Source organism: Oncorhynchus kisutch, linkage group LG12, assembly GCF_002021735.2.
Source record: "Oncorhynchus kisutch isolate 150728-3 linkage group LG12, Okis_V2, whole genome shotgun sequence".
In the NCBI taxonomy this organism is placed as follows: domain Eukaryota; kingdom Metazoa; phylum Chordata; class Actinopteri; order Salmoniformes; family Salmonidae; genus Oncorhynchus; species Oncorhynchus kisutch.
The window spans coordinates 28,038,269-28,055,920 of NC_034185.2; the positions used below are offsets into that span (position 1 = coordinate 28,038,269).

At 44.2% G+C, this 17,652-nt stretch overlaps 1 protein-coding gene and 1 pseudogene across 1 annotated transcript; one reads left to right on the plus strand and one right to left on the minus strand.

Annotated features, from left to right (window-relative positions):
* Nucleotides 1–577: 577 nt before the first annotated feature.
* ngs (notochord granular surface) lies at nt 578–4,516 on the plus strand. The gene is made up of 11 exons (XM_020495969.2): nt 578–783; nt 1,108–1,273; nt 1,408–1,557; nt 1,679–1,798; nt 1,982–2,077; nt 2,531–2,665; nt 2,769–2,879; nt 2,991–3,101; nt 3,268–3,392; nt 3,662–3,937; nt 4,142–4,516. Exons 1-11 carry the CDS (start codon nt 578–580, stop codon nt 4,230–4,232), a joined length of 1,587 nt encoding a protein of 528 aa, XP_020351558.1. The 3' UTR covers nt 4,233–4,516.
* Nucleotides 4,517–5,562: 1,046 nt separating this feature from the next.
* Nucleotides 5,563–13,724, minus strand: LOC109901383 (phosphoacetylglucosamine mutase-like; annotated as a pseudogene).
* Between the last annotated feature and the right edge of the window lie 3,928 nt (nt 13,725–17,652).

Here is a 17,652-nt window from a genome sequence, read left to right on the forward strand (position 1 = left end):
TATTCATCCTCATTAACCCATATGAACTTTAGATGGGATAATTACATGGATAAATAACCAAGCTGTGGATAGGCCACACTAAAAAAAGACAGAAACAACATTTTTATTTAACCTTTATTTAACTAGGCAAGTCAGTTAAGAACAAATTCTTACGTACAATGACGGCCTACACCGGCCAAACCCGGACGACGCTGGGCCAATTATGCGCCGACACTATGGGACTCCCAATCACGGCCGGTTGTGATACAGCCTGCATCGAGGAGTAGATTATTCTGCTCTGTTGGCTACAGTAAACATTCCAGTGTAATAACAGTCATTGTATTAAGACTCATTCAACCCTCTATTTTTACCACTGTAGTCTCTTCACGGAACCATGATAGATTTTTGCAGGGACGGTCAGCCTTCGGAATGGGGAGGTTCTAAATTCCTCGCCGCTGGTGCGTCTTGCCCTGGTGGTGGAAACTGGGAAGGGCTGAAGAAGAGAGCCCAGGTATAAAAGCACCACTATCCCATTCCAACGAAGTGTGAACAGTTTCCAGTATTGAGTGAAGGTAAAGACAAGTTACAGGCCGTCATCATGAGTCGCAGCCCAGAAAGGATGTCTTCTTACCGCCGCCACTTCGAGGGCGCCCTTGCCTCCTCCTCTGCTTCCTACCAGGTGCGGGTTTCGAGCCCTTCACCGACCCGACGGGATGTACGTCACCGCTCTGCCAGCTACAGTCGCAGCGGTGGAACCATGGGGAGGAGGAACCCCTCCAGCAGCCGTAAATCCCGTATGACCAGGTAAAACAACTCTCTTGAAGTTGTATTCTCTATGGATAGGACCATTATAGGCTACAGTTGAGGTTTTAATGCAATATCAGCATTAACTATCCATTTGTTCTTTCACAGAAATACTGCCTCATTTATAATTGTAGGCATAGCCTAATACTCACTGAATTGATTCCTAATGGGACACTTATTTCTATTGATAAAATATATTTCACTTTGAGTATCAGACCTATTCTGATTATTTCATTACCTGAATAATCCAGATTAAAAATGTAATGAAGTCAAATATAGTGGACAGTTGATGACTGGCCTTGTCCACTCCTGTCCTTACCACAGCAGTGTGAGTATGGGGGCCCTGTGCTTCGGAATGAACAAGGGCCTGGGGCCCAGCCTGGACCTGGATGCAGCTGCAGCGGAGAACCAAGAATTCATGAGCACCCGCACAGGCGAGAGGAAGGAGATGGTGGCCCTCAACGACCGCCTGGCTATCTACATCGAGAAGGCAAGACCACGCCTCATCTCACACATTCTGTCACTCATACTCTCCTCTCTCTCACTCAAACTCTATGTCACACTTTCATGCAAACCTATCTTTTCTGCGCTCTTTCTCACTCACAAACCAATGTTCTGTCCCAGGTGCGTACTCTGGAGGGGCAGAACAAGCTGCTGGAGGTTGAGATTGATGCTCTGAAGAACCGCTATATGAAGCCGTCTGGGCTGAGACAGCTCTACGAGGGACAGCTGAGAGAGCTCCACCGGATAACGGAGCAGATGAGAGTACAGAGGGTGAGCTTTATGACCACCAATACGGCCCACCTATAGCCTATGCATGATATTTACTTTTACAATGGTGGACTGGGATGAGACAGACTGGTATTGGGTTTGACTGTGTTTCCTCCACCCTAAGGACCTGGCTGTAGCAGCCAAGGGGGCCATGGCAGGACAGGTGGAGGTGCTCAAGGTCAAATATGAGGAGGCTCTGGAGGCCAGGAAGAATGCAGAGTTGGAGATCGAAGCCTTCCGCCCCGTGAGTCAAACACAGATGCAGACATAAGCATTAAACAATGTCAACATGAACTCAAATTGTGTACTCACAGAATCACCTACCTCATTTACCAGGCTGTCATGAAACAATTTACTGTCTTCTCAGTTATTCCTGTGTATAAACTCTAAACTAAACTAATAATTAATCCTCTAACCTGTCTGGCAGGATGTGGATAGAGCCACCTCGGCCCGTATCGGCCTGGAGAAACAGCTGGAGAACCTGGAGGTGGAGCTGGCCTTCCTGACCAGAGTTCACAAAGAGGTAACACGTCTGGGTCTATATCTGTGTCTACGTCTGTTTTCCCAATGAGGAAGGTAGCTGTATTCACAGGTATAAGTGTCTTTCACTGTCTTGATTCACAGAGGGGCAAAATACCTTTGTATCTATTTTCAGATGGAGGTAGTCCTTTTCTATCTGTGTAACATACTGTATCTTACATACTGTATGTGTCTGTAGCAGCATCTGTTTAGTATGATTTGTGGCCATCACAGGCATTCAGCTGGATTCACACATTACTTATGACAGTATATGAGTTAAAGTGGGAGAGTTTGTATCATGGGCCTAGTGATTGACAGTTTTGTGATGCAAACTTTATCGACTAACTGTGAAAACTGCATGGCGGGCTGAGTTAGGAAGTTAGGGTTTCCACAGATAAGAATGAAAGCGAAATTCACAGAAGGAATGAATAGTCTCCATTTTATTTGCCCCGGTCAGGAAATTGAGGAACTGATGCAGCAGATCTATGTGGCGGTGGCGAAGGTGGACATGACCTTTGCCCTTCCTGACCTCTCCTCCGCCCTCAAACAAATCCAGTCCCAGTACGACAGCATCGCTGCCAGAAACCTACAGGTACCAATTGCAGATATTATTACATATTTATTACACATAACTTCATACTTGATTACATAATTACACAGAAAACTGAATCCATTTTGTTTCTGGTCTTCCTCAGGAGATGGACGCTTGGTACAAGTCAAAGTTCCAGGACCTGAACAATGTGACAACCAAACACGTTCAAAGCGTTCGAAGTGTGAGGGAGGAAATCGCAAGTTACAAGAAAGATGTAACTGGGACCCTCTTTTCTTATAATCGATAATACTGTTATTGACACCAATAGGCAACAGATTGAAAACACACGTGTGTGTGTGTGTGTGTGTTTGTCTCTTGTGTGTAGAGCTTAAACCTGGAGCGTGAGTTGGAGTCTATGAAAATGAGAAATGAGTCTCTGGAGGTTCAGATTCGTGATGCTGTGGCGAGACACAAGAAAGAAGAGGAGACACTGCGTGTGAGTTGTACTACTCTCACGACACACCTTTACTGTAGAAAGAAGCATGGGAGGTCAGAATGGATATTTGCTCTACAAAGTGGGCAATAAGTGAGAGTACTTTCAAATGGACTGCCGGTCACAATTGGCTCCCTATGACCTAAAAGCTTGTGTGTGTTTCCCACAGGAGCGTATTGAGGGGCTGAAGATGGAGCTGATGGTGATGAAGGAGAAGATAGCTCTGCTGCTGAGAGAGTACCAGGAGCTGCTCAACGTCAAGATGGCCCTGGAGATTGAGATCACCACCTACAGGTGACAATCATAACTCCCCTATAGTCTAAACAGGCCTTTTCTGCTCCTCATTTCCCATTGAAGAGAAAATAACTGGACAGGTAAATGCAGATTGCACCAAGTAGGTGTCCTCCATATTGCTTTCAGCTATCCTGGGTTTGTCAAATCTGTAGAGATGAAAAAGAGGAGGCATGCAGCAACACAACTCTTTTGATATGCAGCCTACTTTATGGTTGCTAAGTGTAAATCTGTGATTTTGCGTGTCTTCGCTGTGGTTGTGTATTTGGCAGGGCGCTGATCGAAGGCGAGGACACCCGTCTCAGCACCATGGTACAGAGCATGTCCCTGGATGGAGGAAGAGTGGCCATCAGCGCTAGCTCCACCTCTGCCTCGGTTAGTGCCGCCTCTGTCAGCGGATACGGGGCCGGGCTGGGCAGAGCCCCTGGTATTGGATACGGAGGCACCAAAGAGGCCCCTGGCGGGGCAGTGATATCACCAGAGAGCCAGACGGGGAGCTTCGAGGAACAGTCAGTGGAGATGACTGAGCGGAAGACTCTTCTCATCAGGTAGAGCAAGCCTGGGTCATAATTTAAACCATACTGGGAGATAATCTTACCAATAATCTGTGGATAAAATATGGCATACCGGTAGTCTGTTTTGTCATCTGAATAAGTGATTGAGGACATTTTTATATATTTGTATAAAATATATTTGTCACCCAGTGTTGTTTTCAAACCCCTTTTTGCCTGCCCTTTCCCATTTTCTCTCAGAACAGTTAAGACAGATGACATGTATGAGAGCGACACACAGGAATGCACCATTACCATCTCTGGAGCTGCTGACGACACAGACGAGGACTAGAAATGGAAGTCCAGGCTCCTAACTCCTACACCACCGAATGAATGTTAGACCCCTTGAGACCTAAGCCCCAGCCCTTCCACCCTTGCCCCCAAAAATGTAACCCACACCAACCCCCTAGGATAGTGGTCTTCAGGATCAGGACCTCTATGGTCCTCTTCTCTGTGTCTCTGTCTCTGCCTGCACTAAACTCCCTCTTAGCCTCACATTGCCTTTCTGTTAGCCTTTAACTCCCTGTGTGTGTGTCTGAGAACCATATCGCTCTACAAGCAACAAATAAAATTAAAAACCAGCAAAGCAATTATCGTATTTTTCTCTCGATGTGGTAATTTCCAAACATATTTAGGTCAACAACAAAATACAAAAAAAGTTGGACAAATTTGATGTCTAGTTTCCTATTTTTACTGACCCTAGCCCCCCGACACAAACTACTGCAGCATAAATACTGGAGGCTGAGACAGGAGGGGTCAGGAGACACTGTGGCCCCATCGAATGACACCGCCGGACAGGGCCAAACAGGAAGGATATAAACCCACCCACTTTGCCAAAGCACAGCCCCCACACCACTAGAGGGATATCTTCAACCACCAACTTCCATCCTGAGACAAGGCCGAGTACAGCCCACAAAGATCTCCGCCACGGCACAACCCAAGGGGGGGCGCCAACCCAGACAGGAAGATCACATCAGTGACTCAACCCACTCAAGTGACGCACACCTCCCAGGGACGGTATGAAAGAGCCCTAGTAAGCCAGTGACTCAGCCCCTGTAATAGTGTTAGAGGCAGAGAATCCCAGTGGAAAGAGGGGAACCGGCCAGGCAGAGACAGCAAGGGCGGTTCGTTGCTCCAGAGCCTTTCCGTTCACCTTCCCACTCCTGGGCCAGACTACACTCAATCATATGACCCACTGAAGAGATGAGTCTTCAGTAAAGACTTGAGGTTGAGACCGAGTTTGCGTCTCTCACATGGGTAGGCAGACCATTCCATAAAAATGGAGCTCTATAGGAGAAAGCCCTGCCTCCAGCTGTTTGCTTAGAAATTCTAGGGACAATTAGGAGGCCTGTGTCTTGTGACCGTAGCGTACTTGTAGGTATGTACGGCAGGACCAAATCAGAGAGAAAGGTCGGAGCAAGCCCATGTAATGCTTTGTAGGTTAGCAGTAAAACCTTGAAAACAGCCCTTGCCAGGAAGCCAGTGTAGGGAGGCTAGCACTAGAGTAATATGATCACATTTTTTTGGTTCTAGTCAGGATTCTAGCAGCCGTATTTAGCACTAACTGAAGTTTATTTAGTGCTTTATCCGGGAAGCCGGAAAGTAGAGCATTGCAGTAGTCTAACCTAGAAGTGACAAAAGCATGGATTCATTTTTCTTCATTTTTGGACAGAAAGTTTCTGATTTTTGCAATGTTACGTAGATTGAGGTCCGTTCAGAGCAGTGCAATTACTCCACTATAAAACAGTAATACAAAATTGATCTACAATAACTGCTAATGTAAACATGTAACCCCACCCACTTACCACTATTACCACTACATTGACAGAGGATTAAGGTTGGGTAAAAAAAATAAGAGGATTACAAGTCTAACCTTATTTAGCATATTTTCCCTTCATTGTCCAATACAGTGATTCCCTTTCATTCACATTGACAAATCAAATTGTTCAGACTCATAGAAAAGTGAGAACACAGTATTAAATGCAGTGCACATTATAAAATGATTTGGCACCTGATGAAGACTACAAATCTGACGTAGAATCATGGGTTGAGGAAGCTGTCATTAGATTCGCGATAAAAAAATGTGCTCGACAGACATTGCATAATGCCTGTTTATAAAGGTTTGGCCTCCTCTCCCACTCCTCCTGCGATTCGGTACACTGCCAGGCTAACTTCATGTGCCAGGGCATCAGCACTCTCCTGAAACACACATCACCCTCAGACAGTGAGAGAACAGAAAAAGAAAGAGTAAAGAAAGGTAAAGGCATAGTAAGTGAACAAAGAAATGTGAATTGAGTGAATCCCTATCGCTCAGTGTTTTTTTTTATTCAAGTAGGTTTGAGTGTCAGCGTCTAAGTCCCACCTGTGTGTCTGCCTCGGCGTACACTCGGACAACATCCTCAGTACCTGAGGGGCGGACAAAGGAGCGTGCCTGTCTGTGCTTATTCACCAGGCTGTCTATGGCCTCCTGCAGACCTGCTGGACTCACTGTTCTCCTTTCTGCATTTGTAGTGCCAATCACACTCCGGTCTGCCACCTACAGGCCACACAACACTGCAACTGAGGCACTGGGATAAACAGTGTTAAACAGTGTTAAAACATATGTACAAGATTTCCTTATTATACAGGCATTTAAAGTAACATACGATGCAACCACCCACGCAAACACACACCTTGACTTTGAGCTGTCTGTTGGGCAGGTCTGTGTAGATGGCGTCCCACTGTTTTACGGTCATCCCTCTGATGGTTAACACCGCCTCAATCAGTAGCATGTCAGAGATAGCATCTCCTACGGTCTACAGTGAGAGCGAGAGAAAATGTCAGTTATGCATACAGGATTGGACCCTTAAATTGCAACGAACGTGTGTAGTCACTATTGCTAAAAACGGTTGATTGTGTTGCCATGGCCGTGTGTAGTCATACCTGGTTGATGAGGTTGACCGTGTTCTGCAGTAGCAGTGCAGCGTTTTCCCTCTTGTCGTTGGTGTTGGAGTCCCGGGCTAGCTGCTAGATCTTCTCATCTGCTTCTTTACTGAACAAGACCTGAGACAGGACCGCAATCATACAGACAGGCAATCTACCCATCACAGATTAGTGTGTAAGTATGTGCAAGTCGGTTTCCTACTCACAGTCCCGTGGCCGTTGGCCTCGAAGTAAACACCAATGTCAAACTCCTGGGCTGCATGGTGAAGGTGTTTCACTCCGGTCTCGGTACACCGCACTATCACCTGGAGGGAGGAGAGGTCAGCACTGATCGCATGTGTGTTGGAGCGACTAAGGTGTGTGTGTGTGTTTGTGTGTCCTCACCTTCATGGTGTCTTCCAGGTAGCGTGTAGAGCTGCCGTTAGCGTATGCCGTCTGTACCACAGCTATTTGTAGGTCAAGACCAGCCTGCGCAAATCAAAACACACACAGGGGAACATGTCAGTGTGTGCACACTTCTGAATGAGGAGGAGTTGGTGTGTTATGTAGGGGCATGTTTAAGCATCACAGGTGAGTATAGCGAGTGCGTGGGTGTATACCTGTGTAAGCAGTTCTTTGAGGTATGTGCTGATGAGGGTGGCAATCTTGTCTCCCGTCTAGCAGGTGAAATCTCCCTGCTGAGTCGCAGTAGTAATAAACAATACGATCAGCATCACCATCACACGAACAGCAACGCTCCCCTGCACTCATCTCCACACCTAGAGAAAGATGTGAGACAAAAGAGGAGAAAGATTGGGATGGGAAAACGAGGGAGAGAGCAATACAGACAGAGTGGATGGCTCTGACCCTTCTCTAAAGGAGTTTGGCTGAAGCCAGCAGTATACGTAATGTGATTCATTGAGATGTCTTCCTCTCTGGTGGACAAACATGGGAACAGCATAATAATATAACAAACCCGAGTGTCCTGTATTTCATTACGAGACAAAAAAGTTTATCAGTCACCTGTAGCCTGAGAGAGACACCCATGGGTCGAAGTTCTGTTACGATCTCACCATAGATTTGGACACACCCAGAGTTGAGACCTGCCTCTGCCAAGGATGCGTCTCAATCATAAATAGCTTCCTTTCCTAGTTTGTTTCACCTTCCCTACACACAGCTTGCTTTAAAAAAATTTTTTATGTAATATATACATATATACACACACACACACCTCAATACAGATGTAGTGCAGATTTTAAAAAAATGAAAAAGAGTAAACTGGGAGAGGATGCTATTTGGGGTCTATTGACATGCAGACATAGATCGAAAAGAGACAAGTTGAGGTCAACTCGTCTCTTTTCGCACCTATGGGACCTTTCTGTTGTACTTTGACGTAGTCGGCTCCACACAGGTGGTTGAGTTTTCCGCTGGAGCCGTCGTTGAAGAGGGACAGCTGCAGCTCTTTCTTTAGGTAGGTCTCCATCTCACACACCTTCAGAGCACCAATACCATTAGCCCCATCCACCAGCAGGGCCTTCTGATCATCTGTACGGTTAGGCACCTGGAGAGAGGGGGTGGAATGGGTAACATTCATTTGAATTAACAATTATTTTACCTTTATTTAACCAGGTAGGCCAGTTGAGAACAAGTTCTCATTTACAACTGCGACCTGGCCAAGTTAAGGAAAGCAGTGCGACACAAACACAGAGTTACACGTGGAATAAACAAAAATACAGTCAATAACACAATAGAAAAAACCTATATACAGTATGTGCAACTGAGGTAAGATTAGGGAGGTAAGGAAATAAACAGTCCGTAGTGGTGAAGTAATTACAATTTATCACTGCCGTGATAGATGTGCAAGCAGAGATACTGGGGTGCAAAGAAGCAAAAAATAAATAACAATATGGGAATGGGGTAGTTGGATGGGCTATTTACAGATGGGCTATGTACAGGTGCAATGATCTGTGAGCTGCTCTGACAGCTGATGCTTAAAGTTAGTGAGGGAGATATGAGTCTCCAGCTTCAGTGATTTTTGCAATTCGTTCCAGTCATTGGCAGCAGAGAACTGGAAGGAAAGGCGGCTTTGTGGGTGACCAGTGAAATACACCTGCTGGAGCGCTTGCTATGGGTGGGTGCTACTATGATGACCAGTGAGCTGAGATAAGGCGGGGCTTTACCTAGCAAAGACTTATAGATGACCTGGAGCCAGTGGGTTTGGTGACGAATATGAAGCGAGGGCCAGCCAATGAGAGCATACCGGTCGCAGTGGTGGGTAGTATATGGGGCTTTGGTGACAAAACGGATGGCACTGTGATAGACTGCATCCAATATGCTGAGTGTTGGAGGCAATTTTGTAAATGACATCGCCGAAGTCAAGGATCGGTAGGATAGTCAGTTTTATGAGGGTATGTATGGCAGCATGAGTGAAGAATGCTATGCTGCGAAATAGGAAGCCGATTCTAGATTTAACTTTGGATTGAAGATGCTTAATGTGAGTCTGGAAGAAGAGTTTACAGTTTAACCAGACACCTAGGTATTTGTAATTGTCCACATATTCTAAGTCAGAACCGTCCAGAGTGGTGATGCTGGACGGGAGGCAGGTGCGGTCAGTGATCGGTTGAAGAGCATGCATTTAGTTTTACTTGCATTTAAGAGCAGTTGGAGGCCACGGAAGGAGAATTGTGTGGCATTGAAGCTCGTCTGGAGGGTAGTTAACACAGTGCCCAAAGAAGGGCCAGAAGTATACAGAATGGTGTCATCAGCGTAGAGGTGGATCAGAGAATCACCAGCAGCAAGAGTGATGTCATTGATGTATACAGAGAAAAGAGTTGGCCCGAGAACTGAACCCTGTGGCACCCCCATAGAGACTGCCAAGGGCCGGAAAACAGGCCCTCCGATTCGACATTCTGAACTCTGTCTGAGAAGTAGTTGGTGAACCAGGCGAGGCAGTCATTTGAGAAACCAAGTACTGCCTATGATAGGCTCTCACTACTGGGCCTGATGTAACACAACCAATCACATTGAGTCTGCCGATAAGAATGTGGTGATTGACAGAGTCGAAAGCCTTGGCCAGGTCGATGAATATGGCTGCACAGTATTGTCTTTTATAGATGGTGGTTATGATAGGACCTTGAGCGTGGCTGAGGTGCACCCATGACCAGCTCGGAAACCAGATTGCATAGTGGAGAAGGTATGGTGGGATTCGAAATGGCCGGTGATCTGTTTGTTAACTTGGCTTTCGAAGACCTTAGAAAGGCAGGGTAGGATAGATATAGATCTGTAAGAGTTTGGGTCCAGAGTGTCTCCCCCTTTGAAGAGGGGGATGACCGCAGCAGCTTTCCAATCTTTTAGGATCTCAGGCGATACAAAAGAGAGGTTGAACAAGCTAGTAATATGGGTTGCAACAATTGCGGTGGATAATTTTAGAAAGAGAGTGTCCAGATTGTCTATCCCAGCTGATTTGTAGGGGTCCAGATTTTGCAACTCTTTCAGAACATCAGCTGTCAGGATTTGGGTGAAGGGGAAATGGGGAGGCTTGGGGGTTGCTGTGGAGAGGTGCAGGGCTGTTGACTGGGGTAGGGGTAGCCAGGTGGAAAGCATGGCCAGCTGTAGAAAAATGCTTATTGAAATTCTCAATTATCGTGGATTTATTGGTGGTGACAGTGTTTCCTAGCCTCAGTGCAGTGGGAAGCTTGGAGGAGGTGCTCTTATTCTCCATGGACTTTACAGTGTCCCAGAACATTTTGGAGTTTGTGCTACAGGATCTCTGTTTGGAAAAAGCTAGCCTTTGCTTTCCTAACTGCCGGTGTATAACTTCCCTGAAAAGTTGCATATCGCGGGGGCTATTTGATGCTAATGCAGTACACCACAGGTTGTTTTTGTGCTGGTCAAGGGCAGTCAGGTCTGGAGTGTACCAAGGGCTATATCTGTTCCAGGTTCTACATTTTTTGAACGGGGCATGCTTATTTAAGTTGGTGAGGAAAGCACTTTTAAAAAAACTACCAGGCATCCTCTACTGACAGAATGAGGTCAATATCCTTGGGGTTGTACCTGGTAGGTTCATTGATAATTTGTGTGAGATTGAGGGCATCTAGCTTAGATTGTAGGATGGCCGGGGTGTTAAGCATGTCCCAGTTTAGGTCACCTAACAGTACGAGCTCTGAAGATAGATGGGGGGCAATCAATTCACATATGGTGTCCAGGGCACAGCTGGGGGCAGAAGGTGGTCAAGCAGCAACAGTGAGAGATTTGTTTCTGGATTTTTAGAAGTAGAAACTGAAATTGTTTGGGCACAGACCTGGATAGTATGACAGAACTCTGCAGGCTAACTCTGCCCCCTTTGGCAGTTCTATCTTGTTGGAAAATGTTATAGTTAGGGATGGAAATGTATAGCTGATGGCCGCTAGCAGTGGCTAACTGGCTACTAGCTAGTTAGCTGGCTAGCTTCTGTTGGGGGTTCCGGTTCTTAAGTATAGAAAATAGGAGATCCATACCACATTGGGTGAGGCGGGTTGCAGGAGAGTATGTTGAAACTGAGGTTAAAAATATAAAAAAAATATATACAAAGGAAAAAATATATATACATGGGACACGACAAGACAAAGGCGTCTGAACTGCTACTAGCAGTGAACTGCTACTTGGTTTAACCTTATAATAACAAGCAAGCAATTATAACAAGCAAGTATAAGTTCTTGCAAATGAATAAACTTGCTTATAACTGCTGACCAATTTTTGTAATTCAAACCAACAATCAAATATCAAGGTGTAGTTAAACCCAAGAGTTAATGCACCTTTACTGTGGCTTTCCAGGGCGTGGACTCCATCCAGTACTGCCTGTGATAGGCTCTCACTACTGGGCCTGATGAAACACAACCAATCACATTAAATATCTGAGGTAACCTTGGTTGAGTTCTTATTGCATCACCTGGTGCCCCGGATGGGGTGAGTTTAAGTATTTTAGATCATTCCATTGGTCCTAAAGTGACATTTTTACTAAAGTGACCTGAATATAAACCGCACCCACTGAATTATTAAAAAATATGTATTTTGTACATAAATAAGCCGCACATGTCTATAAGCCGCAGGTGCCTACCGGTACATTGAAACAAATGAACTTTACACAGCCTTTAAACGAAACACGTCACATTATTACGTCACATTATGTGACGGTGCTCAGTTTTTTGGCGGCATGAATCTTGTGAAAGCGGGAAAAATCCATAAATTAGCCGCGTCATTGTATAAACCGCGAGGTTCAAAGTGTGGGAATAAAGTAGCGGCTTATAGTCCGGAAATTACGGTAGTTTCTAGACTAGAGAATGTTAATACCCCAGTACCTTGTGTCTTTACTCACAAACACGCTGGCCTCCTGGGCCATGCTGATGGCCTCTCTGTCGATTACGTCCTTCAGGGCGGTGAGGAGCCCCTCCTGCTCTGTGTTGGCCAGCTGGGTGGCATAGCCCTCCCACGCAGGGGTCACCATCTCCCCCATGGTGTCCACCAGCTTAACCCCGTTATCCTCCTGGAGAGGGAGGGTGGAGGGATATAGTGGATGGGAAGGGAGAGGAGGAGAGAAGGAAGGAAGGGGTAAGAAAGGAACAGGAAGGGGTGATTGTAGTATAGTGTGGATATTAGGGGTGAGGTAGATGGAGAGGGAGGAGGGGAGAGATAAAGATAGAGATTGGGATATTGTGTAAGTCAGAAAAGCAATAGTTTCCATGAAAGCAAATCAATTCCAGACAACCTTTTTCTAATAATATCAGCAGCTTTATTTGTGGCCCTCAGAGCAGACCAGAATAGAACCAGGGACTATCGGTCAAAGACCGATCGTTCCACCTTAAAAAGCACAAGTAAGAGGATTGACACCCTCCATCTCAGATTGTTCTGAAATGGTTTCTGTTGTTAGAAATATAATTTGATTTGAGCAATTAAGCACCCAAATTGGCCATCTTAATGTATAAGATTCATATAATATTATATAAATATAGTACCTAACATCCGATTTGGACCAAGCATGGGTTGCTGTCATAACTTGTCCATAAACTGTTGACAGGGTAAGGAAACCAATATGTAATTTGTGTGAACTCTCCAAAATTGGGGGGATTATTATATATATTTTTAAATCACCTAATAGCAGGAACACCACCATCTAGTGGTCAGAACCTGGTATTATAAGGATGTAGGATGGGACACAAACCTAACAGCTTCAATGACTAACTTCTCTGAACAGGGTTGGAAAAAAACTTCCCCAAATTCACTGAGAATATATTACATAGTATGAAAAAACAATACTCCGAGCTGCAGCTCCATAGTACTTGTCAGAAAGAATGTCCATGTGTGGCTTTTGACCATTTCTTTGGATTCTTCATGTCTTAATCATTCTTTTTTTCTAATTGGTCCAAATCAGATGTTAGGTACTACATTTATTGAATATTACATTAATCCTATAAATTAAATGGCCAATTTTGGTGCAATCAATTAGCTTAATTTATCATAGATCAAATTATATTTCAACAAAATAATGTTGCAGGAATGCTATTATCTGTTTCTAACTACAGAAATGATTTCAGAACGATCTGAGATGTCATGGTTTGCTTGAAATGACATGGAATGACCCTGAAGCCATATAGGTACAGCGAAGGGTATTAAAAGGAAGCAAGTGTTAGGTTTGGCTCACCTCAGGGTTGTGTGACGCAGTGACCATGACTCCAATGGTGGCTTTAGTCTTCTTGGAGCGGAGTGTGGCCAGTAAACCCATTCGGAACATGACATGGTCTAACTGCTTAGAGTTGGTGCGGAACCCAGCAGTACCATACTATAGGACCAACCCTACAGGTTTAGGATGGACAGCAGACTTCTGGGATACTTCCTCAAACTGGGCCATTCCTGAAACACCAAAACAGAAAAACAAAGGGGATGTCTCAATAATTTAAAGTGGGTTCCTCTCTTCAACTCATCTCCTTCATAAGATGTAGCCTGTATTAATCAGGGGGCTGAACATGTTTAAAATACCCCAAATAATACAAATGTGATAATATATTAATTTTGAACAGTTTACAATAATAATGATAGCCACAACCCTTTATCAACACGATTTCAATATTTGATCTGTCAATTTAATGAGGGCACTGAGAATCCATGTTCACTCATTCGTCCTAAATCCACTATGATGTAGCCTTGGCACTACCAGGTCATACTCTACGAGGCAAAGTTTATTTCAAATGTGTATCTGTGCTGCTGCTGACCATTGATAGCTAGGTAAACTAAATCAACTCATGCAGAAACATGATTAAGCTCCATTCCTCTCTATTGACAGACTGATATCGCAACATGCGTGCAAGGTAATTTACTTGTTACAATACAAATAGAATACCGGCTATTAATTCCGAAATATTTACTAAACGTATAAATAGTTTCACTTACTTGCACTTATTGAAGGAGTGAATTGAAAGCCTCTCGATTCTACTTGCGACGTGGTTGCAGTTCCTTGTACGTCCCTTGACCACGCCCTTGAACTGTCATGCTCCGCTACACCGCACAAAACCAATCATCTGAGCGCATAGTAGGCTGGCAGATTAGACATGTTTTGATGCATTTATTCAGTGGGCACAGCTTTAGAGGACGATTTCCCCAAGGAAAATTAGTGGGCTAAAAGCTTTACCCAATGTTTTTACCGACTCAAGACAATTCAATATACATATCGATTTAATCATAAGACTATGCCCAGAATAAATGCGCCTATATAAAATGCCTATTATACACTACATGGCCAAAGGTATGTGGAGAGAGAGTTTCTTTCACCATATGTTTTGTCTTGGAGCTATTCCTTTCAAATCAAGTCACATTGAGATTGACTATATAATTTAAACCTAACCTAACCTATGACCTGACCCATGACCTTACTGTGCATTCGGAAAGTATCAGACCCCTTGACTTTTTCAACATTTTGTTAAGTTACAGCCTTTTTCTAAAATAGATTCAATAATTTTTTCCCCCTCATGAATCTACAAGCAATACCCCATAATGACAAAGCAAAAACGTTTTTATTTTTGCAAATGTATTAAAAGTAACAAACTGAAAAATCACTATTACGTAAGTATTCAGACTCTTTACTCTGGACTTTGTTGAAGCACCTTCCAAACTTCTTCCTTTTAAGAATGATGGAACCCACTGTGTTCTTGGGGAACTTCAATGCTTCTACACCTGCATTGCTTGCTGTTTGGGGTTTTAGGCTGGGTTTCTGTACAGCACTTTGAGATATCAGCTGATGTACGAAGGGCTATATAAATAAATTTGATTTGATTTGATTTGAATGCTGCAGTCATTTTTTGGTACGTTTCCCCAGATCTGTGCCTCTATACTTTCTCAGAGCTCTACGAACAATTCCTTCGACCCCATGGCTTGGTTTTTGCTCTGACACGCACTGTCAACTGTGGGACCTTATACATTGGCTTGTGAACCCCCCCCCCCCCCGGCATTTTTCCTATTTTGTTGCCTTACAACCTGGAAATAAAATTGATTTTTGGGGGAGGTTGTATCATTTGATTTACACAACATGCCTACCACTTTGAAGATACAAAATATTTCTTTATTGTGAAACAAACAAGAAATAACACAAAAAAACTGAAAACTTGAGCGTGCATAACTATTCACCCCCCAAAGGCAATACTTTGTGGAGACACCTTTTGCAGCAATTACAGCTGTAAGTCTCATGAGATATGTCTCTATATGCTTGGCACATCTAGCCACTGAGGTTTTTCCCATTATTCAAGGCAAAACTGCTCTAGCTCCTTCAAGGTGGATGGGTTCCGCAGCCTACTATGTGCTCAGATGATTGGTTTTGTGAGGTGTAGCGGAGCATGACAGTTCAAGGGTGGGGTCAAGGGACGTACAAGGAACTGCAGCCACGTCGCAAGTAGAATGGGGAGGCTTTCAATTCACTCCTTCAACAACTGTAAGTAAGTGAAACTATTTATACGTTTAGTAAATATTTCGAAATTAATAGCATGTATTCTATTTGTCTTGTAACAAGTAAATTACCTTGCACGTATGTTGCGATATCAGTCTGTCAATAGAGAGGAAGGAGCTTAATCATGTTTCTGCATGAGTTCATTTAGTTTACCTAGCTAAGTCATACCACATATTCTCAATTGGATTGACGTCTGGGCTTTGACTAGGCCATTCCACCCGAGTGTTGCTTTAGCAGTATGCTTTGGGTCATTGTCCTGCTAGAAGGTGAACCTCCGTCCCAGTCTCAAATCTCTGGAAGACTGAAACATGTTTCCCTCAAGAATTTCCCTGTATTTAGCGCCATCCATCATTCCTTCAATTCTGACCAGTTTCCCAGTCCCTGCCAATGAAAAACACCCCCACAGCATGATGCTGCCACCACCATGCTTCACTGTGGGGATGGTGTTCCCTGGGTGTCAGAGGTGTTGGGTTTGTGCCAGACATAGTGTTTTCCTTGATGGCTAAAAAGCTCATAGTTAGTCTCATCTGACCAGAGTACCTCCTTTCATATGTTTGGGGAGTCTCCCACATGCCTTTTGGCGAACACCAAACGTGTTTGCTTATTTTTTTCTTTAAGCAATCGCTTTTTTCTGGACACTCTTCTGTAAAGCCCAGGTCTGTGGAGTGTACGGCTTAAATTGGTACTATGGACAGATACCCCAATCTCCGCTGTGGGTTATCTTCGGTCTCTTTGTTGCCTCTCTGATTAATGCCCTCCTTGCCTGGTCTGTGAGTTTTGGTGGGCAGCCTTCTCTTGGCAGGTTTGTTGTGGTGCCAAATTCTTTCAATTTTTTAATAATGGATTTAACGGTGCTCCGTGGGATGTTCAAAGTTTCTGATATTTATTTATAACCCAACCCTGATCTGTACTTCTTCACAACTTTGTCCCTGACCTGTTTGGAGAGCTTCTTGATCTTCATGGTGCCTCTTGCTTGGTGGTGCCCCTTGCTTACATCAAATCAAATTGTTAGCAGATGTTAATGCGAGTGTGGTGAAATGCTTGTGCTTCTAGTTCCGACCATGCAGTAATATCTAACAAGTAATCTAACAATTTCACAACTACCTTATACACACAAGTGTAAAGGAAGGAAAATATATGGATGAGCGATGTCCGAACGGCATATGCAAGATGCAGTAGATGGTATAGAGTACAGCATATACATATGAGATGAGTAATGTAGGGTATGTAAACATTATATAAAGTGACATTGTTTAAAGTGGCTAGCGATACATTTATTACATCCAATTTTTAATTATTAAAGTGGCTAGAGTTGAGTCAGTATGTTGGCAGCAGCCACTCAATGTTAGTGATTGCTGTTTAACTGTCATGTTCTGACCTTAGTTCCTTTGTTATGTCTTTGTTTTAGTATGGTCAGGGCGTGAGTTGGGTGGGTTGTCTATGTTCGTTTTTCTATAATTTGGGATTTCTGTGTTCGACTTAGTATGGTTCTCAATCAGAGGCAGCTGTCAATCGTTGTCCCTGACATACTTAGGTAGCCTGGTTTCACTTTTGAGTTGTGGGTGTTTGTCTTCCGAGTCAGTGTTTGTTACCGCACGGGACTGTTTAGTTTATTCACGTTTATTGTTTTGTTCCAGTGTTCTGTTCTGTTTGATTAAACATTACAACCGTGGGGCGGCAGCGTAGCCTAGTGGTTAGAGCGTCGGACTAGTAACCGGAAGGTTGCGAGTTCAATCCCCCGAGCTGACAAGGTACAAATCTGTCGTTCTGCCCCTGAACAGGCAGTTAACCCACTGTTCCCAGGCCGTCATTGAAAATAAGAATTTGTTCTTAACTGACTTGC

Excerpts from the sequence above, each read along its gene's own strand:
- ngs (XM_020495969.2), top strand. The coding sequence starts at position 578 with ATGAGTCGCAGCCCAGAAAGGATGTCTTCTTACCGCCGCCACTTCGAG. Across the intron at positions 1,274-1,407 it reads TGGCTATCTACATCGAGAAG|GTGCGTACTCTGGAGGGGCA; the intron begins GCAAGACCACGC and ends GTTCTGTCCCAG. Across the intron at positions 3,393-3,661 it reads ATTGAGATCACCACCTACAG|GGCGCTGATCGAAGGCGAGG; the intron begins GTGACAATCATA and ends TGTATTTGGCAG.